Consider the following 25,662-nt stretch of genomic DNA (forward strand, 5'->3'; position numbering starts at 1 on the left):
GCCGCCAGCAGCCGTCTGAGGTTAGTCCTGGGCCGCCGACGGCTGATTGCCCACGGGCTGGTGGCGGGGGGGACTTTGGGGAAAAATTCAGTTCCCGGCTGTCAGGGCCTGGGGAAGGAGTGACAGCACTTGAACCATCGACCTTCTGGGTGACCTCCCGGTGCCTCCCCTCCCATCCTGTATGTGCCTTGCCCAGATTAGCGCAGCCAGGGTGGGGACAGCTGCTCCGTCCGCCCTGGCAGCGCCTGCTCCAGGTGCACGGCAGCTTCCCTGGGGCCAAAAAGGGAGGATGTCACAGGATTTCCAGCCTCCGCATCCTTGTGTGCTTTGAGTACTGGCTCCACCGGCTGGAGCAGCTCCTGGATGCCAAGCTGCCATGTGCAGGTGCCAGGCTGGCACTGATGGGGACGGAGTGCCGTGGGGCCATGGCAGCCTGGTCCTCCAGCCTCAAGCCTTGCCCTGCGTCCCCTTGGAGCTGCATGCCTGCTGCAACCCTCCAAGCACAGTGTAGGGGCTGGATCCTTGTTTTGCTCCCTTGAGCCCCCAGGTTTTTGCTGGCCACTGTTGGCTGCTCTCATTTTTATCTGGGGTTCATTGTTAGAACCATAAAATGAAAAGCTATGTGCTCCTCTTGAGCGTCAAACCCCTCCAGGTGTAGGTGGGTTGCTGCGTCCCTGCCCGCCCTCCCTAATTAACTGTTGCTCAGCTAATCCAGACTTCACTGACCTGCCCTAATCTTCCCGTGCAAGGCCTGCCCTTCGCTGCTGGCTCCTGTCACTCACCTCTCGTGCCCCCTGTGAGCCTCTGTCATGTTCACAGCCCTGGGTACATGATGGAAGAGGGTACCCTGGGAAGTGGCATCCCCCTGTGCAGGGCTGCCAAGGTTGTTTTCCCCACCAGCAGCTCCCTCCATGCCCGCGCTCACACTGCTCTCACCGTCCCCCCACATCCTGCTTCCCCTCTTTCTTCCTCCCATTGACCTTCTGCCAGTTGGATTATTTTTCCCCAGATGCTGCAATCTGCATTTTCCCCCAGGTTGAATCTGCCTGGGTTTGCTCTCCTAATCTCTCTAAGTCCCTTTTGTGTCATTTCTGCCCTCGTCAATCTGCAGCGCGTCCACCACAGATTATTTTAATGCACTATTTGCTCGGTGTCGCATTAATGAGGACACAGAGGGTGTCTGTAGGTTCAGCCCCTTGGCCTGGATATCCAGGGAGCACCAGAGCCCTGCAGCCCCTTCCTTGGCTTCCAGAGAACCAGCTGGAACCAGTATGGAACCAGTATGGAACCAGCTGGATGGGAGCTAAGGTGTGTTGTTGGTGCTGGGGCAGATGCTCTGCTGGTCCCACGGCCCAGGGGTGGCTCCTGGCCCCGCGCTGTGCCCGGTGATGCGCGGTGAGTGCCAGCCGTGCTCTCACTTGGCCGCCGGCCCCCGCCGCTATCGGCCCATCTCTTCCCGCTCGGGAGGCGTCCTGTCCTTTCGGAAGGATGGGGGAAATGGAAAAGGCTCCACCTCTTCCCTGGGCAAATACAGCTCCTCTGAGTTCATATCCTGGAGAGCGGAATGGCCAGGTCCCAGCAGGGACGGTGACTTCACCTCCCGGTAACGCGCTTCCCCGGCCAGCTGGGAAAGGAGCCCTTGTATCTCCGAAGGAGCCGCCCGGCCTCCCCCTCCCAAAGCCTTTCCTAGCTGTTTCCATCCTGGATGAGGCTGGGAGGATGCAATTTCACCTCCGTGGGGAAGGGGTGTTACTGTTCCCCCTTGCCAGGGGAGCTGGACTGGGGTGCATCACTTTGGGGTGGGCAACTGCTGCAAACCCCCAAATTTTTTGTGGGGAAGGGGAGCAAGTGCCGTTCATCTCGCCACGCAGCTGAAATCCTTCTGGGTGCCTGAAACTCAGAGCAGGAGCACGTTTGGCTTTTGCAAGGGGTGAATCCAGCCCCAAAGGACTCCTGTGATGCTCTTTCCCCCTTTGGTGGTTGCCCCTCTCTCCCTGCTGTGGCCCTCAAACCTTGGGGGGTGAGAGCTGAGAGCTGCACCTTCTTCCCAGCTGCGTGGATGGGGACGGGGTTTCCGACTCTGCTTTTCCTTTCATTGTTCTGGGAGCCTTCACTTTGAACAAACTGCCTGTTTTTTCCTGCTTTGCTTGTGAAGGGAAGCAGCAGGGGGGAATTGGGGGTCTGGCTGGGTCTCAGGGTGCCTGTCTGGGGGTGAGCAATCGATGTCTGTGCTGTGTGGGGATGCTGCCCCAGCTCCCTTCTGCTGCCAACCTCTTTAAAATACTTAATTATTGATTTTCCCTGGGAAAAGGCTCCAAGCTTTCCAAAAGAAGGAAAAAGGCTGCCAGTTGACTCCATGGTCCTGTTGTCATATCCCCAAACCCTTCCCTTTGCCTGTAGTGGGTCTGCGGCCCAGGCCAGATGGGAAGGTGACCTCTCAAACTCCTCTGCCTTTGCCATCAGCTGCCTTCACCATCATCCACCACTGTATCTGAACACATTGCAGGATGGGAGAGTTTAGAAGGAGAATGCACAGATGAGGAGACTCAGATGTGCCATCAGCAGAGACAAGCTGGTGACAGAGAGACAGCTTGGGATCTGTGTGGCTGTAAGCCCTAAGATTTGGGGCTCAAGTCAGGGGTAAATGGTGACTTCTGTTGAGGTTAGAAACAAGCATTTGGTGCAGGGATGCTAAGAGCACAGTGACCCTGTGTTCTGCCCTCAGGATGCTGTGAGGAGCTGCTGGGAGCTCAGCTCCTGGAAGGTTACTGCACCTTCTGGGGTTATTCCAGGTGGACCCGGGTTGCTGAAAACAGGAGCAGGCTTGGTGTGACAGCCCTCACATAGCCTGGGCAGCATGAAGTCCAGGGTTTGGTAGGTTCACAAGGGATAAGACACCCATTATTCTCAAGGAGTTGACAGATGCAGTTGTAGGGACAGATAAGGGGCTCCCTGCAGTGTCATGCTCTCCCATCACTGCTGTTTGCCCTGTGTTGATGGGAATCTGCCTCCCTGATTCCTCCCAGTTAACCAGTGGCTTTGGCCCAGTTGGAGCCACCCCACAGTGCCTGGCTTGGCAGAGGACCTGTTTGTCAGCGTTGGTGGGGAGCCTATCCACAGGGACACTGGGGATCCTCAAACCCAGCACAGGCCATTTGCAGGCAGGAAAGGACCCTTGGCATTTGTATACTTGTGGCATTTGGGCACAAGGATGGGTGCTCAGCCAGAATATCCCAGGTGGCAGCACCTTGGCATCCAAATTCACCCACCACAACCATGAGGGAAACTAGGGGATCCCCTGCCTGCCCAGGGAGCTGGGCACAGCACTGGGCTCAGCATTTGGGGTGTGGGCTGGTGGTGTGGTGGGCACCAGGGTCAGGAGCCCTTGGCTCTCACCCAACCTCTTTCCAAGCTTGCTGGGCAACTCTGGTTGAGTTTCCTAACATCTCTGTGGCTGAACTCCTTCCCTATCGAGGTGGGTGAATCTCCTCTGAACCTATTGAGAAACTGCTCCTGCAGCAGCCGGTCTGCCGGGAGGCTGGGCCGGGAGGAGCCGGGTGTGGGTGGCCACAGCGGATGTGCCTGTGGATGGAGAGGCAACAGGGAAGGGTGATTCCTGGATTCCTGTGGAAGAGGGATGGACATCACCTCCTCGGGTCTTGATTTTGGGTAAGACAGTGAGTCTGTCCTGAATCCGGGGCGAACCCACTGTATGCTGAGGCAGGGCCACCCCAGGCTGTTACAGGGCGGGTTGGGTGAAGGTGCCACCTCCTGCCACCTCCGCCTCCATCTCCAGAGGCTGCCACCACCATCAGGGACGGTTGGTGCTCTGCAGGATTGCAGCTGATTAGCTCCTCCAGCTGGTTTATTGGCTTAGTGGTGACAGTCCCCAGATGGATTTCATTTTCCAAAGAGGGTGTGTGCATGTATTTGATGTGTCCAAAGCACATGCTCTCCCTCCCATCACCCAGGGTAGCTGGATGGTGTTCCTGCAGTGACCAGACAGAGCATCTCTGAATGCAGGGTACTTGTAGCAGGCAGTGCAGAGATGCTCAGGGCTGGATAAGCAGGGATGCTGATGGTATAGGATGGTTGTTGAGGGGTGCTCATGGCTGGCAGCACAGGGAAGTACATGCTACAGGGATGCTCAGACCTGCAGTGTGGGGAGGCTCATGGCACAGGGACACTTGCAGCCAGCAGCGTGGGGATGTGATTTCCCAGGACAAAGGGAAGGGATGAGAGTCTGTGACCCAGGACCAGAGAAAGGGGTATTTTTCCAAGCATCTCTGACAAGGAGGTGGTGGAGGAGGTCTGCTTTGGTGGACAAAACCAGGGGGGTCGCAGCACAGGCAGTGTTTCCTGGAGCCTGATTCACCGTGTGAGAGCCAAGGGGGCAGGGCTCTCCACGGGATATCTGGGCATTTCCTTCCGCAGCCAAACCCGGGCGAGCACGTGTCGCTGCTTCCGAAGGAGCGGATCAGCGCTTTGGGAGGGGTTGTGTCCATCTCCTGGACCTCGGGGCGAAGGCCAGGGGGTGTCCCTGCGGAACGAGCTCTCCGTTGAAGGGCGGGGGGTGACTCAGGGTGCCCGGTGTGCTGGCACAGGGGGTGTTGGCCGGGCAGGGCACGCCTGGCTCCACGCAGCCGGCACAGCCGGCGCCAGGCGAGAGCCTGGGGGGGTAAATACGAGTTTGTGCCGGGCCGGCTGCCAGCGGTGCCGGTGAGGAGCCCGCCCCGGCCAGCCACTCCCAGGGTGCCCCCTGCACCCCCGGAGGAGCTCGGACCAGCCTGGCATCCCCTCCGTGGCTGCAGCCCAGCCCCACGGGGAAAGGCGGCGCGGGCAGAGGGGGCTGCTTGGCCGGGGGAGGCGGTCGGGGATGCGCCGTGCGGGGCTGTGCCATCCTGGTCAGCAGGGAGCTGAAAGGCCAAGGGCCAGAGGCAGAGCGTGCCGTGGATGAGGGTCTCGGCCCCGTGTGGTGAGCGCTGCCTTCGCCACGGCCGGCGGCCGGCCCGACATTTGTAAGCAATTTGCCGGAGCGTTCCGGAGGTGCTTCCCGCTGCCGCTTGGCAGCCAGACACTGCACAGAAGCTCGCTGGCTCCCTCGAGGCCTCGCTTAGGCCCGGCCCAGCACTGCTGAGCCTCGTCCTGCCCGGGCAGGCGCCGGAGAACACGCCAGGGCCGGGAGCAGAGCGGGGTGGGAGCCTGGCGGGACCCTTCGGAGGGGTCGTGCTGAGGAGCGGGGGCCGAGCAGGGGGAACCCATGGCTGGAGTTAACCCTTGGGGTGCACCAAGCTGGGTTTTTCCCTGGAAATATCCCCTTCAGGGCGTTTTGCATTTCAGCACTGAGTCCATTTTCTTCTGGGTTCATCTTTCCGGGATATGAGCATGCTCCTGGAGGGAATTGGGGGCTGTGGATCAGCTCCAAGGGTGCGCCTGCCCTGGTGCAAATCTAAAGGGGGTGATGATGTGGTTGGGAAGGATCCGGCTGCCCCATCCCAGCGCTGTGGCTGGATCGACCCTGCAGCCCTTTCTCAGCCTCCCCTGGCCGGAGCTGCACCTCTCAGCCAGCCGGTCTGGGATGGCTGTGGCATTGGGAACAGCCTGGCCTGGCCTCTGCTGAACCCCAGAACATCTGTGGGGAGAAGAATGGGGAGCCTGAGCACCAACAGGGAGAGAAAGAGCTGAAGAAATGGGGAGAGAACCTGGGGAACCGGTCAAAAGGAGCACATGGATGGAATGAGGAAGAGGGATGCAGGGAAGCTTCCCGTCGGCTGCCTTCCTGTCGCTGGGTTCCTGGGGCTGCTTTGCCAGCCCCCTGTGCCGTACAGGGCGGGGTGTGCAGGACCGTGCTGGTGGAGGGGTTCCGGCTGTCTGGCTGTGCTCTGCTTCCCCTTCGTCCCTCCAGTCCCCTCCTTTCCCGAGCCTTTGTGCCCGGGACTGCACAGCCCCACACCCTCCAGCCTGGCTGCAAACCCTCCAGGTCCCCACGCAGCGATTTACCCACCTGCAACCCGGGGATGAGCCCTTTCCTTTCCTGCCCGAGGTGAATCCAGGCATTTGGGGAGACCCCCAAAGGGGATGCTGCTCCTGACTCTGCTGTTTGGGACTTGCTGCTTTTCCTGCCACCCACGCTGCGTCCGCGTGGTCCTGCCCTGAGTCCTGACCTTGCTGGGCTGCCAGAGCAGGGAACTAATTTGAGGAATGTTGCTCAGGGAGATGCAGATGCTGACAGCTGCCTCCTGGGGCTGAGAATCAGGCAAGGACACCCACCACATCCCAGCCTTGCTTACTGGACCCCCCTCGCCAGCCCAGTCCACTCATGGGAAGGGGTCAGGGATGGGGTTTTGGGGTGATCTCTCCTTCTTCAAATAGTGGGCGTTGCTTAACTCCAGGACCAGCCCCCCGAGGCTTTGGAATGTTTGTGCCTCTTTTGGATGTGCTGGCGCTTAGTGGGCATCTCCATCCAGCCCTTCTCTTCCCAGCATTGCCCACCCAGCTCTCATCATTCAGGCTCTGCCTCTCCTGCCCTGGGTAAGGACCCCACCTCCTCCTCTTCTTCCTTCTCCCCCTCCCCACCCTTTCTCAGAGCAAAACCTGGTGGCAGTTTTCTGCTGCAGCTAATGGGAGCAATCCCACATTTACCTTCAGTTCCCACCCCACAGTGTCCTTTAAAATACCTATTTATCACCCCAGTTAAAGGCAGGGAGTTGGGGGATTTCTCAGGGAGTGGGAGGTGATGGCTTCACAGGCATTGCCTGTGGATCAGTGGAACCCTTCGTTTATTTTTAATTTTATCTCGCTTGTGTCCTTTGAAAACCCCCCCAGCAGCAAACACTTCCCAGCCCTTCCTGCTTCCCACTTGCGGGATCTGTCCCAAGACTTTTGGAGGGACAGGATGAGAGCTTTGCCCACCACAGCCGAGCCCTTTCCTGGCTCTGCTGAGCACCCCAAGTGCGATCCTGGCCCCGTGACAGTGGCACTGCAGGGGTCGGTGGTTACGGTCACTCTGGGACCTGGATCACAAGTGGCCTGTTTACAAGTGAAATGTTATTTTTTCCTGGTGGGGAAATGTTACAAGTGAAATGTTATTTTTCTCCTGGCTGGTGGGGCCGAGGGGAGCGACTTGTCCTTGATGGAGACCCCAGATCCTGAGCTCTTGGGCATTAGGGGGGTGGGAGGGAACAGTGGGAGTTACACAGAGCGATGGCTTTGGGAGCCAGTTCTTTGGGAAGGGCTGTTGGATTGGTGGCCTCCACTCAAAGACAAACAGCCCCTGGAAGAGGTAATTAGGGTGATCCTGTCTTGATCCCCTCAGCTGTGGCTACGAGTCACGAGTCCTTCACCAGCAGCCACTCCAAGCCCATTTTGCATTAATTAGGCTGTTTACAAAACACTGTAAATTGAAGTAATGAACACCCCGGTCCTTGGTTTCCTTTAATTATCCATTTGCATGATGAATGAGCCAGCCCCTCTTCAGCCCTCCTTTTCCGGGCGGTGGGGTCACACAGCCCACTATGGCTTTGTGTGGGATCTGCCATGCGAGGTGGGCAGAGACCTCTGGAGAGGGGGAGAAGAGAAGGGAATTGAGGAGGAGATGAAGGAAGAGAGGGATCTGCAGCCCTGGAGATCTACCCCGGCTGCAAGGGAGGGGGCTCCTTTCCCATTTCCCACATTTCAGTGGGGTTTGAAGCAGCTGTTTCACCCCCAGGCTCGGAGCCCAGCTCTCAGACTTGGATTTTCCATAGGAAAAAGCACAGAAACTGCTCAAAGCATTTAATCCTCCCTGGCTCTGCAAAGGGGCTGCCTGGAAAGGCAGAGGAGGAGCGGCGGCATTTCTTGCCCCCCACATACCTTCCCCTTTCTTTCCCTTTTGACTTGGCGAGTGAATTCCAGAGATGTTAATCCGCTCTCAACCCCTCGGTGAAGAATAAAATGTCCTCTCTGTGTGGGAGGAAGGAATTCATTGGAATTAATTGCGGGAAGGAGCGGGGAGCTGGGGGTGCACTGGGGGTGCGTGTGAGGCTGTGCCGAGGGTGGGGTGAGCATCCTCTGCTGCCCAGAGGTCCCCTAAGCAGAGGGAAGGATGGGCAGGGGGATGGGGATACCCGAGGTGGCACAATCCTTACATTCACAGCTGGAAGTTCCAGCCTCTGCCCTGGCCGTAAAAATGCCAACTATGTGGTCTGTGGGCCAGGCCTCAGTGGCAGCAGCGGCACGGGGAGTGAGTGGGGGGCAAAAGGGCTCCACTCAGCAGTTTTGGGGCGTCAGTGCCTATAAAGGGGAGGGAAGTGCTGTTCTGAGCCGGGGTGACAGGAGCTGCGGGGTCCGACCCATCCCGGGGGCACACAGAGATGGGGCAGGAGGGACAGAGGGGGAAAGGGGTCTGAGCTGGAGCTGGTCAGTCCGTTGAGGGTTCGTGGAGGTGAACGTGGAGGCAGAGGAGAGAGGAGAGGAAAGGCCACCGGGATGGGCCAGGCGCTGTTCTGTGCACTGGGAGGTCGGTGTGGCTGCAGGATGGGGTCCATGTGGGATCCTGGGGGTCTGTGGGGCAACTCAGGCTCTGCCTCCTGCCCTGACCTTCAGCTCTTCTCTCAACAGAGCTCCTGGGATCTGCCAAGCGCCTGAACGTGAACTACCAGGATGCGGACGGGTGAGTGCTCCCCTGGCAGGGTGCTGGGTGCTGCTGCCACCAGCCTGGGGGGGCTTCTCCTCCCCCACAGCCAGTTGGTCCTGCAGCTCAGGGTATCATACAGCTTTGCAGGGGGGCTGCAGCACCCCGGAGAACACAACAGCATCCCGAAGCCAGGGCGAGCCCTGCAGAGGCAGAGCCAACACTGCCCAGATCTGAGCTGAGGGCTGTGCTCAATCCATCCTGAAAATCCCTCATAAAGCTCTTCAGCATCCCCCTCCATAGGGATGGGGGTGAATAAGGATGGCAGCATGTCCAACCAGTGCCCTGGGTGCTGGTTGAAGCACAGAGGAGCACTCAGCCAACCCCAGCACGTGCTTGTGCCTCTGTTTAATATCCCAAAAGCAAAATCCCATTGTTTGGGGGGGTTAAGGAAAGAAAAGATGAGGTTGCCAAGTGACCACAGCATATTTGTGTAGCTCATCACTTCCAAAATCCAAGTACTTAATAAGCTGGGTACTGAGAGTTAAAGAAACCACAAAGGCCCATAAAATAAATAAGCATGTTATTCTTATTGAATTAACTCTGACCTGTCAGTCATTAGCATTGTTTTATGTTCTGTTGTTGTACCTAATTTCTACACGTTTTGTTTTGGAGGACTCTGTAGGAAGAGATGTCCATGATGAGTCCTAACAGGCCAGTGGGGAGTTGGGAACATGCAGCATAGGTCCATCTTAAAATAATACTGTGCAGATGGAACTTAAAAGAGAAAAAAAAATTAACAATAGAAGCAATGATCTGATTCTGATAAGGCACAGGGTTTGGGCTTGGGCAGATCCAGGAGGGCTGCTGATGGGAATGGGGGGAAGGGGTCCGTTCCCTGCCAGAGGGACCCATGCAGGGCACTGGGGTTTGCTGGGGCACAGGAAGGGGACGATGGGGAGGTGAGACCCGAGCATGGGACCAGCAGTGTGTGTCCTCCTGGGAGAGCCATGGTGCTGGTGGTGTCCTTGGCATCACCTCACATGTGGCTTGGAAGGGATGGGGCAGGTGAGCAGGACTTTGTGCAGCTGCCCCAGGACAGAGCAGGCTCTGCAAGGACCCCCACAGGGCTTGGGTCAGGGGGATTTTGCACCCCCCACATTCACGCTTGGAGGCAGAGGTTTTGCTGTGCCCCAGGGACATGGTGGGTGTATTGGAGGAGGAAGCAGCCCTTTCTGCTGGGGTTGGTGTCCCTCCTACAACATCCAGAGACTGAACGGGAGTTTGGAGGTGCTCTGGGACTGCAGATCACGAGGAGAGCCATGCAGGCTGAGCTGCATCCCCAGCATAGGGCTAGGACCCTGCAGAGCCCATCAGAGCCCCTGTCAGGGGCTGTCAGGAGCCCCTCACGCCCCTTGGAGTGGCACACGGGCTAATCCCTGGTGGCACAGGGACCCTCTTGCTCGGCCTTGGCTCTTCACGTGACAGCACGGGGGGAGCGCCAGGCAGACAGGCCCCTTTCACAGCCCCAAAACACAGGGCTCTTTCATTCCCAGCGGCCTCCCACGCTCTGCTGTGGTCTCCCGGCATCCCTGCTGGCATGAGGAGGGGGCAGCTGGCAGAGGGGGCAGGAGTAGCCACTGGACCGAGGCGCTTGCCAGATGCTGTGAGCAGCGTTTGGTTGCCTGGCTGCACCAGGGAGGTGGGAGATGGATTTCCTGCCTGTTTGCCTACTGCACAGGGCGGGGGGACGAGGGACCGTCTGCCTGGAGTTTCTGAATTACACAGAGTCCCTGCATCCCTTGGATGAGAGATGCTGAGCCCTAGAGCACACACAGCTTGGAGGGCTTTATCTGTGTTTTGTTACGGGGAAACCGAGGCACTGGGAGCAGGGAATCAGGAGGGACATAAACAGCTGGTGACAATCCCAGCCTGTGTCCCCATGCAGAGGGGGCTGTGGGTCAGCTGTGGGGCCGGGCTGAGCCCTGCCTTGTGTCCCAGGTTCTCGGCGCTGCACCACGCGGCCCTGGGCGGCAGCCTGGACCTCATCTCCCTGCTCCTGGAAGCGCAGGCCACTGTGGACATCAAGGACAGCAACGGTAAGGGGTGACCCCCAGCACAGCCCCCCGGGCAGCCAGCTCAGCCCCTCAGGCGGGGTGGGGGGCTGTGCCCAGCCCCGCTGAGCGCCCCGTTCCCCGCAGGGATGCGGCCCCTGCACTACGCGGCGTGGCAGGGCCGCGTGGAGCCCGTGCGGGTGCTGCTCCGCGCCGCCGCCTCCGTCAACATGGCCTCGCTGGACGGGCAGATCCCGCTGCACCTCTCGGCGCAGTACGGCCACTACGAGGTGGTAAGTGAGGGCCCAGCACCCCCCACGCTGGGGGCTCCTGGGTGGGGACAAACCCCGCCGTGCCGGGGGGGAGGGGGCAAAGGGGAGGGGTGATGCTGAGCCCCCCTGTGCCACGTTGCTCCCCCGCAGTCGGAGATGCTGCTCCAGCACCAGTCCAACCCCTGCCTCATCAACAAGGCGAAGAAAACCCCGCTGGACCTGGCCTGCGAGTTCGGGAGGCTGAAGGTGGGTGCTGTGGGGCTCTGCCCCTGTGCTGGTTCATTCTCAGGGGGCGGCTCTGGAGCCGAGTTGGCTCCTCTGGGAGCGAAGCGCCGGGTCTGGCCACAACCGCTCTCTCACTGCCACAATCCTCAGAGCCCAGCAGGCAGCCCCTGCCTCCTCCCGTGGCAGGACAAGGCCAGATCCTGAGCCTGGGAGCTGCGGGTTCTGACCTCGCAGCAGGGCAGCGCCGGGCTGGGAGGGAAGCCAGGAGTTCTCGCTCCCGGTTTTCCAAAGCCTCCCCCCACCCACCCCAGCTTTGCTTACAGTTAAGCACGGATAGGCTGAGCTGGCTAATCCCAGCAAACTCTGAGCTTCCAGCCCCGCTCGAGGTCCCAGGCACAGCACTCTGTGCTCTGGGAGACCCCAACACAGCCAGCACTGCCAGGTTGGGCTTGGAGCACGGCCAGCCAGACTGTTCCATGCCCCACCAGGAAGGGACAGGGGGGATATTTCCATTTTTGGAGTATCCATAATGTCTGCAGCTATAAACAGGGCAGTAAAAATAACTCCTCTGTGCCTCTGGGTTGCCCTGAGACGCTGAGAGTCGCTCTGGGTTGGAGAGACTGGAGGTTTTTAGGGCTTGGTCTGAAAAGCCTGATTATGGGAAGACTATTTCTGGCTGCTGTGACCTTTTATGGCCCCTCACGACAGTGTGGCCTTGCCAAGCACTGTCCAGCTCAGGCTGAGCCCTGGGGCGGTTGGATGGAGGGGAATGGTGGGATGGGGAGTGGTGGGCTGGCCCCAAGTCCATGACTGGGAGGGTGAAGGTGGGGGTACCTGCACCCAGCTGCTCACCTGTGCCCCGTGCAGGTGGCCCAGCTGCTGCTGAACAGCCATCTGTGTGTCGCCCTCCTGGAGGGACAGTCCAAGGATTCCACTGACCCCAACTACACCACCCCGCTGCACCTGGCAGCCAAGAACGGGCACAAGGAGATCATCAGGTAACCCCCTGCCAGCCCAGGGCACTGCCCTTTCCTGGGAAAAAACCCATCATGGCTTCAGTCCCTCATCCTCCCAAACCCACCTCCCTGCTGCAGGCCCTAGTTCTTGATCCCCAAGGCAAGGTGCAAGGTGCTGTCCCCTTCCCGTCACAAAGCAGCCCATTGCCTGGCCCTGATGTTCATGGCCTGCTGTTCATGCCTTTCCCTCCTTCCCACCAGGCAGCTGCTGAAGGCTGGGATCGAGATCAACAAGCAGACGAAGACGGGCACAGCCCTGCACGAGGCCGCGCTCTACGGAAAAACGGAGGTGGTGCGGCTGCTGCTGGAGGTGAGCGCGGTGGGGACGGGGCTGCACAGGGTGGGACAGGCCCCTGGGGGTCAGCCAGCACCCCTTCCCCTCTGTCCCTCGTCTCCCGTGGGTTCGGCAACAGGTGGGGGGTCTGGGCATGACCACGTCTGCTCTCGGGCAGGGTGGTGTTGACGTGAACATCAGGAACACCTACAACCAGACAGCGCTGGACATCGTCAACCAGTTCACCACCTCACACGCCAGCAAGGACATCAAGCAGCTGCTGAGAGGTGAGGTGGGGATAGCACTGAGAGGGCCTTCCTCCCACTGGGACCTGCTTGGGCTCCCAGTGCTCCTGAGTAACCTAAACCAGCGTGGCTGTAAGTGCCGGCATCCCAGTCCTGTGTGTGCCCCCATCCCACCCGTGGACAGTGTCTGGGGATCGAGTCCTTCCTGCAGTAGTAATGTTTTCTTTTCTCCTCTCCTTGCTTTTGCTTTCTCCATCTGCCTTCCCTGAACCTGCTCTCTTTCCTCCCTGCGCTCTGGCACCTTCTTTCTTCCCTCTGTCCCTTGCCTTCAGAGGCATCAGGAATCCTGAAGGTCCGAGCTTTGAAGGATTTTTGGAATCTCCATGACCCAACTGCTCTCAATGTCCGAGCAGGAGATGTCATTACGGTGAGGCTGCTCCCTGCCCCCCATCCCCCTGCCCCTCCATGGCCCTGGGTACCAATCCTATCCCTCTTGTCCCCACGGCAGGTCCTGGAGCAGCATCCAGACGGGCGATGGAAGGGGCACATCCACGACGCCCAGAAAGGCACCGACCGTGTTGGATATTTCCCCCCCTCCATCGCTGAAGTCATCAGCAAGCGGACAGGTCAGTGGCCATGCTGGGGACAGTCCCCTGTGTGAAACCATCCCAGCCTTCCCAGCACCTCCTGTAGGACAGGCCTTGCAGCCCTGGCTAGCTAGGGGGGAAGAGAAGGACTCGGGTGGGCACAGGGAGTTGTGCCCTTGGTGGGGTGGTAATCTGGGGGTTGAGGCTCAGCTCTCCCCCTCCCACTGCCTCCCGCATGAGCTCTGACCACACGTGTTTTGTCTTTGAATGCAGGCATGGTTGTCCCCCGTGTGGCACCCGCACACCAGCGCCAGGGTCCCCCCGGGGCCCTCCCAGCACCCCCCGGTGGGCTGCAGCACCTCCCTGACGAGTGTCCTCACCAGGCAGCCCCAAGTGGCCACCTCACCCTAACCCGGACGGCCCCGGGCCCTGACAGCTCAGGTCAGGGGAGCAGCTGGGGAGGGAGAGGGGCTGGGGACCTTCCCTTGTTCCCAGCCCTGCCCAGGCAGGGGGACACAGGGAAAGACTTTCCTTCCACCTCTCAGCAGGGAAGCAGCCAGATGAGAGGGAGCAGGCGCAGGGAAAGGGAGTTTAGGGCAGCCCATAGAGCAGCCCCTTCCCTCCCTGTGTCCTCAGCCAGGCTGCATCCCCGTGTCCCCTCTGTGTGTCCCTTGCCAGCCCAAGTCACCCTGTCTGTGTCGTGCATTGCTGGGAGGCGGGAGGGAACTGGTGCATCGTCTGTGGCCAGAGGGATCATTGTGGGAGACTGTTTTTTACTCGTGAAACTGTGTTGGCACTCGGGTCCCTGCTGGGGACCTCTGTGCCCTGTGTCAGCCCCGATCCCGGGGAGCTCCTGATGGCCTCCCTGCCTGCCCCAAGCAGCAGGAGACAGGAACAGCGTGGGCAGCGAGGGCAGCATCGGCAGCATCCGCAGCGCCGGCAGCGGCCAGAGCACCGAGGGCACCAATGGGCAGAGCACCAGCATCCTCATCGAGAATGCCAGGGTAGGCACCAGCCCCTGCTCCCCCAGCCCGTCCCTGAGGCAGCTCAGGGTGCAGATGGAGCCCCAGCCCCTTCGCTATCTGCCTGTCCCTCCTTTCAAAGGAAGGGCTGCTGGAGCTGAGCGTCCTCCACCAAACCCCTTCTTGCTGCCAGGACTCAGCAGGGAGATGATTCTGGGGGGTCCTCAGTTGCTCCTCAGAACACAGCTGGCCTTTTTGAGTGGAGCTGGAGGCTGTGGTTGGTACCACTCAGCATCTCCCCTGTGTCCTGCATCATCTGAGAGGATAAAAAAGGCCCTGGGCCAAATCCTGTCTAGATCTCTTGCTGGGGACCAGCCCTTCACTGGGGGAAGCTGTGCCCAGCAGCCCAGTGCAGGGACCACCCCTCTGCTCCTGGGGGTGTGACAGGGCTTGTCTCTGTAGTGAGGTCCCTCCTCAACTCACTCCTTCTCTCCCTCAGCCTCTGCCCTCCTCCAGCGACGACCTCCAGCAACACCTTTTGGGATCAGAGCCACGCAATGGGCAGGTGACAACCATAGCAGGTGAGGGCTGTCCCAACTCCGTGGGACCTTGGGGACAGATGTCCCCCAGCCCTGGGTGCTGCTCGCTGCTCAAGTGCCCCCGTGACAGTTCTTTCTCCTTTCCACCAGGGTCACAGGGCCTACAGACCCCAGGCAGCTGCCCCCCTGGGGACAGGGTCTTCTCCCACCAGTTCTTGCGTCCTGAGCAGCTCCTTGAGGGAAAGGTAACTGGGACAAATGGGAAATGGTGTGCTGAGTGAGAGGGCTGTGTTTGGGGCGCTCAGCCCAGCTCTCACTGCACTGGGGACACAGGGAACTGGGTCTTGAGAACACTGGGGACAAGTGGGTCTTGCCCAAGGGGATTTCGTTGTCCTGCCTGGAGCAGACAGGTCCTTCCGGCCCCTGCAGCCACCGTGACGGGCTGTCCTGTGTCCTGTCCTCTCCTCAGGACGCAGAAGCCATTTACAACTGGTTGCGTGAGTTCCAGCTGGAGTCCTACACTGCCAACTTCCTCAACGCCGGCTACGACGTGCCCACCATCAGCCGCATGACCCCGGAGGTAGGGCAGGTCCTTCCTCGCCCTGGTCAGCATCCCCTGAGCTGCTGACAGTGGTACTCCCTGAGCTGACCATGGCCCCACTCTGCTCCCCTTAGGATCTGACAGCCATCGGTGTGACCAAGCCAGGCCACAGGAAGAAGATCTCCACGGAGATCGGGCAGCTCAGCATCGCCGAGTGGCTGCCCAACTACATCCCGGTGAGTCCCTGGCACGGGGGCTTTGGTCACCCTCTTTTTCTAGGTTTTTCTCTGAGCTCTCTCACCCCAGGACAGGAGAGGGGCAAGTCTAAGTAAATACACACTGCAATAGCTTTGGCTGTGTTAATGCTCTCAGAAAGACCCCAAAAACAGTCTCCTGAACAGAGACAGGGAGGGGGTAATGAAGGTGCTGCCAATGCCTCGATGCTCACAGCAGCATCTCCGTGCTCTTTCCAGGCTGACCTGATGGACTGGCTCAGTGCCATCGGGTTGCCCCAGTACCACAAAAAGCTGGTGAACAATGGCTATGACTCCATCACCATCGTGACGGACCTGACGTGGGAGGATCTGCAAGAGATCGGCATCAACAAGCTGGGTGAGTCCCTCCTGCCGTGCTGGGGCGGCCCAGGGCAGCCAAGTTTCCCACCCAGTCCCCACACCCCGTTCTCCCTCAGTCTGGGAGGTGCAGGCATGTCCTGAGCACCCGGAAAGGGCAGTTCCTGGCTGTCCCTAAGGATTCTCCTTGGCAGGCTGGAGCTGGGCTGAGCCAGGTAGATGCTGGAGGTAGTTTGTTCCCTCCCACAGGCAGGGTTTGAATAACCCGAAGGCCTTTGCTCTGGTTGGTGACGTGACCATGACTCTTCTTTGCCAGAAAACAAAGGCCTTGGGGGCTGGAGCCAACCTAATGTCCTTTTCCTTCCCGCAGGCCACCAGAAAAAGATCATGTTGGCTGTCAAGAAGCTCAGAGACCTCCGCAAAAGCCTCAACCAAGCAGAAGCAACTCTGGCAAGACGCAAAGTCCCCGGTTCCCTGGACATTGTCACCATCGAGTCGCTGGAGAACGGGGAGTGCCAGTCCCCACACACCCCCAAAATGACAACCTTCCAGGACAGCGAGCTCAGCTATGAGCTCCAGACGGCCATGTCCAACAGCTGCCACGAGACACTCGGCATCAAGAGCAGCCAGGGAATGTCACGGAGCCAGGAGAGCATCGGGGTGCGGTCCCGGGGCTCGGGGCACTCGCAGGACAACGTGCTGTCCCGGCGCCTCTCCAGCCCCTCGCAGGAGAGCCTGGGCAGCGGGGAGAGCAGCAGCAGCAGTGGGCAGTCCTGTGCACCCCCCCGCAGCAAGGAGAGCCCGGCCAGCCTGCCGGGACGGCCCAGTCCCGAGCCCTACGGGAAGCTCGTGTCCCCCGAGGGGCTGAACGGCTTTGCCAACGGCGGCGGAGGCAGCCCTCTCAAGGAGAGGAACCTGCCCGAAGGCACGGACCAGTACGCCCGGCCCACGGCTCAGAAAGGAGCCGGGACTCCAGCAGTCACCCCCTGTACTCCTCCCCAGACCCCCAGCAAGGGAACAGCCCCGTACGTCTTCATGTACCCACACGTCTCCTTGAAATCCCCGACGGTCCCATCCCTCCTGGGAGCGGAGCAGCCCAAGGCCCTGGCACAGCCATACCCCTCCATCTCGCCCGGGCAGAAGAGCAGCCTGCAGACATCAGCCCAAAAAGGCTTCTCCTACCTGCACAGCCAGTGTGGCCCCACGGACCCACCCAGCACATCCCCTGTGGCCGGGGAGCAGCACAACGGGGGCGAAGGCTTCAAGCACAAGAAGCGCTCGCACAGCCTGAACCGCTACGCACTGTCGGACGGGGAGCATGAGGAGGAGGAGGGGGCTCCCACCAGCACCCTGGGCTCCTACGCCACGCTGACACGGCGGCCGGGCCGCAGCCAGATGCCCCGGGCCTGTCTGCAGGTGGATGCCAAGGTGACCCGCAGCCAGTCCTTCGCCATCCGGGCCAAGCGCAAGGGCCCTCCGCCACCCCCTCCCAAGCGCCTCAGCTCTGTCTCCAGCGCCCTTGCTGCCGAGGCAGACAGTGAGCAGCCCCCCAACCCCGAGCAGCAGCCCACGGCCCCCCAGGATGCGGTTGATGCAGGTGTCACCCCCGGTGACACTGGCCGTGGCAGGACAGTGAAAAGCCTGGCGGCTGCACTGGAAGGAACACCAGGGGCAAGTCCGCCCAAGCCCCTCCTGGCCCCAAAACCACCGCACCTGACTCAGGACTGTCTCCCTCGGGCAGATGTGGGTGACGAGTCCTATGCTGGCGGTGACACCAGCAGTGCCACGCTTTCTGATGGCAGCAGGGACCCCTTTGAGAGTGGAAAGCCACGGAGACGGACACTGAGCGAGCCCAGCGGTCCCAAGACAGAGGTGGCTGCACAGGGTGAGCGGGAGGATGCCTGCTCGGACACGGAGGAGGAGGCCAAGCCGGGGGTCTCCTCCTCGTCCTCCCAGAACAGCTCCAGTGAGTGCATCCCCTTCGCAGAAGAAGGCAACTTAACCATCAAACAGCGGCCGAAGCCCGCTGGGCATCCCAAGGCTGACACGGCTGTGCTGGACACAGAGCCTAGTTCCCAGCCAGCAGAGCCCCCCTGCTCTGCTGGGAAGGAGCCGGCAGCTCCTGCTGTCACCAAGGAGCCGCCCGTGCTGGAGTTCAACCTCACCGAGTCGGACACGGTGAAGCGCCGGCCGCGCTTCAGGGAGCGGGAGCCGCTGCAGGCGGTGCTGAAGGCGTTCAGCATGGCCGGGCAGGCAGAGCCAGGGGGCACCCCTGCACCCCAGTATGCCCAGGCACAAGCTGTGAGCATCGCAGGCCCTGCCACACCAGCACAGGCACCACCGGCTGGGCTGGCCGGGGATGCCTTCGACGATGACAGTGTGGAGTTCAGGATTGCCGAGATAGAGAAAAGCATCTTGTCGCTGGAGAAAGGGATGAAGAAGGCACCGAGCCCCACCAAAGCCCCCAGCCCCACGGAGCTGGTCGGCACGGCTGTGGTGAGGACACCCACTCCAGGTAAGGGAGATTGTGGGGGTGTCCCCAGGGTGGTGGCAGGGCCTGGGTCTCCCTCCCGTGTTGGTATGGGAGGCGAGGAGGACCTGTGCCACCACATGCCACGAGTCCCCTTCCTTTGCAGATGTCCCCACCAAGCACACCTCTGTGGCATCCACCAAGCTCGTCTTCTCTGGGCCCAAGACCATCTACCAGCAGGTCCTGCAGCCCTCCCGCCACACTGTTGCTCCCTGGGCGGCCACCGAGGCAGTGCCAGATGTGATCGGGTCCCTGCCCGGTCCCAGCTCACTGACGCTGGACACGGGCTGCAAGGTGTTGGCAAAGCCTTTGGCAGCTGCCCCAGGGGCCACCCTGGCCCAGCAGCGGCTGGAGCAGACCAACTCCACGCTGGCAGCCACGCTGCAGGCAGCTGAGAAGAAGATCACGGTGGAGGAGGCGGAGAGGTGAGAGAAATCCTGGGCCCCCCGAGGTGGGATTGGGAAGCTGTGCACGGGCACTGCCTGTGCCTCACAGGTCCCCTGTGTTTGAGCCCAGCTGTGTGCTGAGCTCCAGCTGCCACTGGTCGGGTCCAGCCTGGCCAAACCTTCCCCATCAGCACCTGCAGCCTTTGGGTGGTGCTTTGACTCTCTCCCTTTCCTCCCCAGCCACCCTGGCGCCGTGCACTCGGCCAAGAACATCCTGGAAGACATCAGCAACATGTTCGACGACCTGGCTGACCAGCTGGACGCGATGCTGGACTGAGGCTTTGCTCCCTCCTTCCCCTCCTCACCTCCGGCTGCTCTGCCAGTGCCCCTCACTGTGGGGAGGAGCGGATCTGGCACCCAGTGGCGCCTCCAGGTCTCTCCAGCCGCTCCCTCCCTGCACTTTGCACTGCGGCTGGGAACGCAGCTGCCCTCCTTGCTCACCCCTGGCTCCGTGTCACACGTGCCAGCGCGGCCACGGGCCGGTTTCCGAGGGGGTCAAGCAATTCCCACCAGACTGGAAGCAGAAGGAGAGCCCAGAGGGGGCTGCACATGCTGTCCTGGAGGCCACGGAGAAGCCCTCGCTCCCTTGCACAGAGCTGAGGAGCCTCCACAAGGGACCTTTCTCTTTCCCCACTGCATTGTCGAGTCTTGCCTCTTATTATTTATCCCCTGCCAACAATGTGTCACAGGAGAGACCTCCCTGGGCAGCCGCCACCGAGCCGGCAATTTACTGAGCGGTCCCAGCCCCGGCAAGGCCTGACAGCAGCTAAAAGAAGACAGGGCTTGTCGCAATTTGGCAGCTTGTGGAGCGAGAAGGAACCTTTCTGCTTTATTTGCCGCTTTTCCAAATGCATCAGCGTAAGGCAGCGTGTAATCCAAGCGGATCGAAATCCCTCCGGTGGGACCCACAACCCCCTCGGGATGGGGCTGGCACAGCCTCCAAAGCAGCGGATGTTCTACCATGGCCCTGCCGGACATGGGGGGCCTTCCTGCCCCTTCCCGGAGCGATGAGGATGGTGATGGCAGCACCAAAGGCCTGGGAATTCGGGCCAGTCCGTCTGGATCATGCTGCTCAATGGAGTTCGCCCTCTGCCAACACCGTGCCTACACAAACCCCCACTCTGGTCCTTCCAGAGTGAAGTAGCAGCGTGTTGATGTTTTTTAATTTTTCTTTCCCCCCCTCCCCTATCCCTTTTCTTTGGGAGAAAACGGCCCATTTTCCCAGTCGTGGTCCCTCCCTTTCTCCCCCCGCAGGGAGCTGCTGGCACAAAGGCCGCCGCCAGCGTTGTTGGACAGTAGCAGCGACCGGGGCTCGGCGCGATCCTTCCCCGGGGCCCAGCGGGAGAGCTGACCCCGCGTGCACTGCGGGAACGCGGCTCGGGAAGCAGCTCCCGTGCGCTGGATGCAGCCACAGCCCGCGGCGGCAGCGACAGCTCCCTGCGCCCGGGCGGGAGGAAGCGGCTGCATCGCTCCCAGACAGATTTCTCTCTCTCGCTGAGGATCTGCTCAGTAGTGCATGGCTAAATATGTCCAAGAGCCCCGAACTTGGCTCGCGCCCGGCATGCCAAGCAAATGAAAGCATCGGAGCACCAGAAGGGAACTGGAAGATTGTGCTGAAGTGCCATTTGCTACCAAAAAAAAAAAAAAAAAAAGCCAAACAAAGGGAAAGAAAAACCCACGTATTCCCTTCCTTCTTAAAAAAAAGTCACCAATGCAAAGCCAAACTGGAAAGGGGCTGAGGAGGAAGTTGCTTCCCAATCCTTCTGGGAGTTTGGGGCTTGAACTGGACTGGTTGCAGCCCCTTGTCCTGTTGCACGGGAAGAGGAGCAAAGCCCAGCTGGACAATCCCAAGGGTCTCTGCTCCAGTTGTGCTGTGGGCTGGGCAGGTGAGAGGTGCCAACCTGGCTTCTGGGCTGAAAAGCAAAGACAAAAGAGTCCTGAAAAACCCTAAAATCCTATTGTTGGCTGGGACTTGAGGTCACTGTGAGGCGCTAAGACACTTCTCTCCTGATGAATCGGTCACTCTGATTTCTGTCCCACTCTGAGTGTATCCACTGCCCATGTCTGACAGGCAAGTGCCACATCATGGACGTGATGTTTTCAAATAGCTACAACCAGTGGCACTTTATCAAGAGGTTCACAGAAACCTTTTAAAACTGATTTTTACTCTCACGAGTCAACCTGGGACAAACCCAGTTATTTTTTTTCCCAATGTTGATAAACTGTAAATGTGTTTTTTTTTTTTTTTAAAAAAAGGCCAATGTATATATTTTAAATGTGATTTATTATATATATTTACTAACCAGAACTGCAAGTCTTGGACTGTAGGGTCAGGGATAAGAGGACACTGGGGTGGAGCTGCCGCTGTCTGAGCCACCTGAGGGCAGCACAACGCTGCTCTCATTGTCAATAAGGGAATTAAACATTCGATTTTGCAGAAGAATGCCTATTTTTTAAAAGCTCTAGATCTCTATTTTGAAGCTACTGTATGGTGTGTAAGTTATGTACACTGCAACTGGGACTAACTGACCCCAGCTGCACCTGCTCCGTGCAGCGAGACAGTGAGGGGAAAAAATAGCCCATGTAATCACCAGACTGACAACAGATTTTAAACCATCTGCTCTGTTTGTGTTAATCATGTGTTTTGTTTTCCACTAACATCCATTAAGACTAAATTCTATTAAACAGTGGGGCATATTTTACCCTTTTGATAGTTTTGCCTAGTTGTGTCCTTTGTGTCAAATTGCACAAGCTTGTTGCCTACTGTTTGAAGTTTGTGGAGGATCAGCTTTATCCTGTCCCTTGAGTGCTCCAGGGTTTCCTCAGATAATCTCCCCTGGTGAATCTTGCAAGGTTAACGTTCAGTTTGAGTTTCAGCACCATGGCAGTGACGTGGTGAGAGCGCTGGGGACCAGCACCACCTCCCAGTGTCCCACTGCCCAGCTCTGGGCACATCCCGACACCTCAGCTCCCTCCACTGGCCAGGCAGAGCATTCCTCCTCCTCCTCCTCCTCCTCCTCCTCCTCCTGAAGGGTCAAGTGTGGTGACAGAGACCCCAGGTCCTGCTTTGCTCAAGACAAGCATCCCAGGCCTCCTCATCCCACCACATTTCTTGTCTCCAGTGCTCCCAGTGCCTGTTCCAGCTCACCCTGACCTTTCATCCATCCTGAGGGATTCAAACCATGCCACCAGCTTCGACTGAAGCAGTGCCTGGGATCCACGAAACCACCAGGTGAGCAAACTTATTCTGTAGGAAGAGGCATTCAGAGCTGCACAGATTTGGAAGGAAGTGGGAAGAAGGCCAGGATTGGGTCCCAGGAGCATCCAAGCACTTGGGCTGTGTCCCTACAACAGGCGAGTCAGGAAACTCACACCCTGTGACCTGAGCAGCCACACACATTTTTACCTCCTTCCTCTGCTGGTGCAAACTTGTTCCCACTCCCACTGGGTGTGTTATCCAAGACAATCATTTATTGCCATTCATATATACTGGATGCGTGTGGGTCTGGGTTTGTTAATATTTTTTTTTTTAATACAATTTTACAAGTTTTAATACAAATGAAATATTTTTACATACATCCCAAAAAATTTAATATAAAATATACAGCATTTAAAAACATCTTGATGTAGGAAATTTCCCTCTGAAGCCATGCACCCTGACCCTTGGACACCTCAAGGTGGCTGAGGGAAGGGAGGCATTGGCAAGACCATCCAAAAGGCTCCATTCGTACGCCTCAGCTCCCTCCAAGTCTAGCAGGGGAAGGAGGATGCAGGAAAATAAACATTTGTGATCACCCCAGAGAAGGAAACCTTGGAGGTGCCTCCTCTAAGAAGAAGGTGTGGCCAGCAGGAAGCCCTGGAATCTGCTGCCTTTTATCACCCAAGACAGTTCTGGCACAGGGCAAGAGCTGAGGTCTGGGAGGGGGGAAAGCTGCTCTGCAGGGACAGCAGTGAGCAGCTCTGGGCTGCCTCTGCCTCCAGCTCAGAGGAGATCGCACCACGCCTGTGATCCAACCCTGGCCTCAGGAAGGAAAAGCTGATTTCTCAGGTGCCAGGTGTAACAGACCTGGAGCTGGCATTTAGTGGGTTGAGGCTGGGAAAGGTGCAGCTTGTTCTCCCTGAGCCAGGAGGCTCTGCAAGTGCCAGGGGAGTGAGGGCAGAGTTCAGACCCAGGCTGCAGGAGGAGCTGCCAGCGAGCTGCTGGCTCCCAATCCCGTGCAATCCTGCTGGCGTGGGATCTCCACATCCACTCTCCAGCTGCAGGAATGGGGTCCAGGCCTCAGAACACCCCCAGCTGCTCCTCTCCAGCGGCCCCCCTGTGTCCCCAGAGCTCAGGGACTGCCTGTACCCAGCTTTGCTCCCCTACCAGACCCACAGTGGGGAGAGGGTATTGCTTAGAGACACAAAGCTGTGTCTGTGCTCTCTGGTTATGCTGAAAAGTGAGGAAGACAAGGTGGAGCAGCAAGGCAGGGTGTGGGGGTTCCAGCGAGCTCCCTGCCTGCCCAGGAGGGACCAGCTACCATTCATTAGCCCCTGGTACCAACAGGGAAGTAACAGCCAATTGTAGTGTTAATATTAGAACAAAAACAGGGCCAGGATTTACCAGGTTTGATCAGTTTTTAGAACTGGAGACGACATCTCCATGAGCTGCAAATACTCCGGCAGCCAAACCTGTGTGCTCCTGTGTGGCTCTTGTCCTTCAGCCCACAACAGCACCAGTGCTCCCAGTACAGCTGGGTTCTGCTCAGAGCTCAGAGCAGGGCTGCTGCACTGGGGCAGATCCTGGTTTGCAGCAAACCCTCAGGGGAGGGACCCCCCAGACAAACCAAGAGACCTCCAGAAAAACAGGGAACAAATGTCACCTGGGGAGGCTGTGGGTGCCCCATCCCTGGAAGTGTCCAAGGCCAGGCTGGACAGGGCTTGGAGCAACCTGGTCTGTGACATCCCAGCCCACGGGCAGGGGGGTGGAACTAGATGAGCCTTAAAGTCCCTTCCAACCCAAACCATTCTGTGATTCTGTGTGAAGGCATTAGCATGGAGGGGAGAGACTTGCCAGCACTGTCACAGAAAGACATGACAAGGGGGGTTCCCTGTGCCTTGGAGAGAACATACTGGATGCAGCACAATCCTGAGATTGGGGAAGGAGCCATCCACCAGCTCTGTCTGAGTCACAACTGGGAGTTGCAGATATCCTGCCAGGAAGGACATCCCCCTCCCTCCAGGGTGGGATATGCAGGGGCTCAGGGTTTATCTCTGGCTGTGGCTCTCTCAAGCAGGCGTGTTGTGTTACTCAAGCAGAACAGCAGTTGGGATCACAAACAGGAGAACGGTTATAAACCTCTCTGGGGTTGGTAAAGCAGATAAAAGCTCGTTCAACAGGGCTGGAGGAAGCTGAGCCGTGCTGGCTCCCTGCAGGCAGGCAGAGCTGCCCTCCTGACTCCCCCTGCACCAGATCAGACGGTCAAACGGGGGCAGCTTTTCCTAAAGCCGTGTCTCATCCCTCTTCTGAAGCACTCAACAGCCGGGATAAGGACTCAGCAACAACACTAGAGGGCAGGCCTGGCCCAGCTTGGCTGTCTCAGCGCCCTGCCAGAGACCCTTCCCATTGTCCCCTCAGGAATGCAAGCTCCAGTCCCCACCTGGCTCCCAGCACTCCTGGAACTGCAAGAGGGATGGCTCCTTTGCCCCAGGACACAGGGACGGGGAGGCGGGTGAGGGCATGCACAGGCATGCACAGGGGGAGAGCAGGCAGAGAGGGGAAAACAAAACGGGTTTCAACAGAGGTCTCTTGTTTCAGCAGACCTCCATCTCCCCTGCTGGCCCCAGATTCTCCTGCCAGGCCCAGGAGATCCATCTGCTCCCACAGAGGAAAGGAGTCGCTTCATTTCAGCATCACCATGATACTAACAAACACCTCTAGTAATAAATAAAGAAAGGAAGAGCAGCCTGAAGAGGCACCAGAGCTTGCAGGCTCCTGTGAGTGTACCCTGGCAGGCTGGGGAGGGGCAGCATACCTGGGGGGGGATCCCTGCCTGGGGCCCGGCAAGGTGCTGATGTACTTTGGCCAGGAGGCTGTCTGGTTCGCATGTGAGAGGGAAAACTCCCTGAGCCTTTGGTGCAGCCTCTCTCCTGGGGCAGGGTGTGGCTGTTTGGCCCTGGCTCCAGGGAACTTGAGCTGGGAGCATTTAAAATGGCGAATTCATCCCCAGCTTGGTTTCAAACTGCAACTTCTGCCTCTTTTGGTAACGGACCCGGACCCTGGAGAGGGCAGAAGAAAGAAGAGAGTCAGCAGGTGGAAGGGTAAGCAAGGCTGTCCCACTGCCACTCCTGAGCTGCCAGCCCCATGAAGCAGGGAAGCACTGGCTTGGGCCCTGTGGTAGCCTGGGAGGGAAATCACATCCAGAAGGCAACCCATGGTCTCAGTCCAGCCCCATCCAGCCAAATCCCATCTCCAGGGACACCTGACACAGCACAGAAAGGTTCAGAAACCCTTCCCTGGGAACAGAGGTGGTGTCTCTGCCTCCACCAGGGTTCCCTGTAATCCCTGCTGCTTTTCCTCACCAGCCCATTTCCTGAGTCAATGTTCATCAGCGTTAACTCCCAGCCCTGGCTGCTCCCTGTGCTGGGGAGAACAGCCACTCACTGCCTGCTACTCATTCTTGGCTTCAGCCACTTCCCGTGAAAACGAGTGCCACAGCACAGGCTCTGTGTGAAGTTTCCTCTGCTGGGATTCAGTGCCTCTCTGTCCTCGTGGGACAAGATGGAGAGAACAGCCCCCTCCAGTTCTA

General features: G+C 58.9%; 2 protein-coding genes across 5 annotated transcripts in view; one reads left to right on the forward strand and one right to left on the reverse strand.

Moving 5' to 3' along the window:
- Positions 1-20,093, forward strand: part of CASKIN2 (CASK interacting protein 2) — a 31,803-nt gene extending 11,710 nt beyond the window's left edge. Inside the window, exons 3-21 of one of the 2 annotated variants that reach the window (XM_027895589.1) lie at positions 8,599-8,650; positions 10,613-10,710; positions 10,813-10,958; positions 11,088-11,183; positions 12,030-12,160; positions 12,380-12,488; positions 12,631-12,739; positions 13,030-13,124; positions 13,206-13,323; positions 13,558-13,725; positions 14,167-14,288; positions 14,746-14,827; positions 14,936-15,030; positions 15,255-15,365; positions 15,461-15,562; positions 15,800-15,938; positions 16,269-18,413; positions 18,535-18,853; positions 19,055-20,093. In XM_027895589.1, the coding sequence (XP_027751390.1) occupies positions 8,599-8,650; positions 10,613-10,710; positions 10,813-10,958; positions 11,088-11,183; positions 12,030-12,160; positions 12,380-12,488; positions 12,631-12,739; positions 13,030-13,124; positions 13,206-13,323; positions 13,558-13,725; positions 14,167-14,288; positions 14,746-14,827; positions 14,936-15,030; positions 15,255-15,365; positions 15,461-15,562; positions 15,800-15,938; positions 16,269-18,413; positions 18,535-18,853; positions 19,055-19,151 (4,334 nt within the window). In that variant the 3' untranslated portion in view covers positions 19,152-20,093. The remainder of the gene's footprint in view (positions 1-8,598; positions 8,651-10,612; positions 10,711-10,812; positions 10,959-11,087; positions 11,184-12,029; positions 12,161-12,379; positions 12,489-12,630; positions 12,740-13,029; positions 13,125-13,205; positions 13,324-13,557; positions 13,726-14,166; positions 14,289-14,745; positions 14,828-14,935; positions 15,031-15,254; positions 15,366-15,460; positions 15,563-15,799; positions 15,939-16,268; positions 18,414-18,534; positions 18,854-19,054) is intronic. The other variant, XM_027895590.1, reaches the window with a different exon arrangement.
- Positions 20,094-22,323: 2,230 nt separating this feature from the next.
- TMEM94 (transmembrane protein 94) overlaps positions 22,324-25,662 on the reverse strand; it is a 50,675-nt gene continuing 47,336 nt past the window's right edge. For all 3 annotated transcript variants that reach the window (XM_027895594.1, XM_027895591.1, XM_027895593.1), the window contains one exon: positions 22,324-25,132. In XM_027895594.1, coding sequence (XP_027751395.1) covers positions 25,060-25,132 — 73 coding nt within the window. In that variant the 3' untranslated portion in view covers positions 22,324-25,059. The remainder of the gene's footprint in view (positions 25,133-25,662) is intronic.

The sequence above is a fragment of the Empidonax traillii genome, unplaced genomic scaffold (genome assembly GCF_003031625.1).
Source record: "Empidonax traillii isolate 1590-97213 ecotype Southwest subspecies unplaced genomic scaffold, ASM303162v1 scaffold462:size771534, whole genome shotgun sequence".
NCBI lineage: Eukaryota > Metazoa > Chordata > Aves > Passeriformes > Tyrannidae > Empidonax > Empidonax traillii.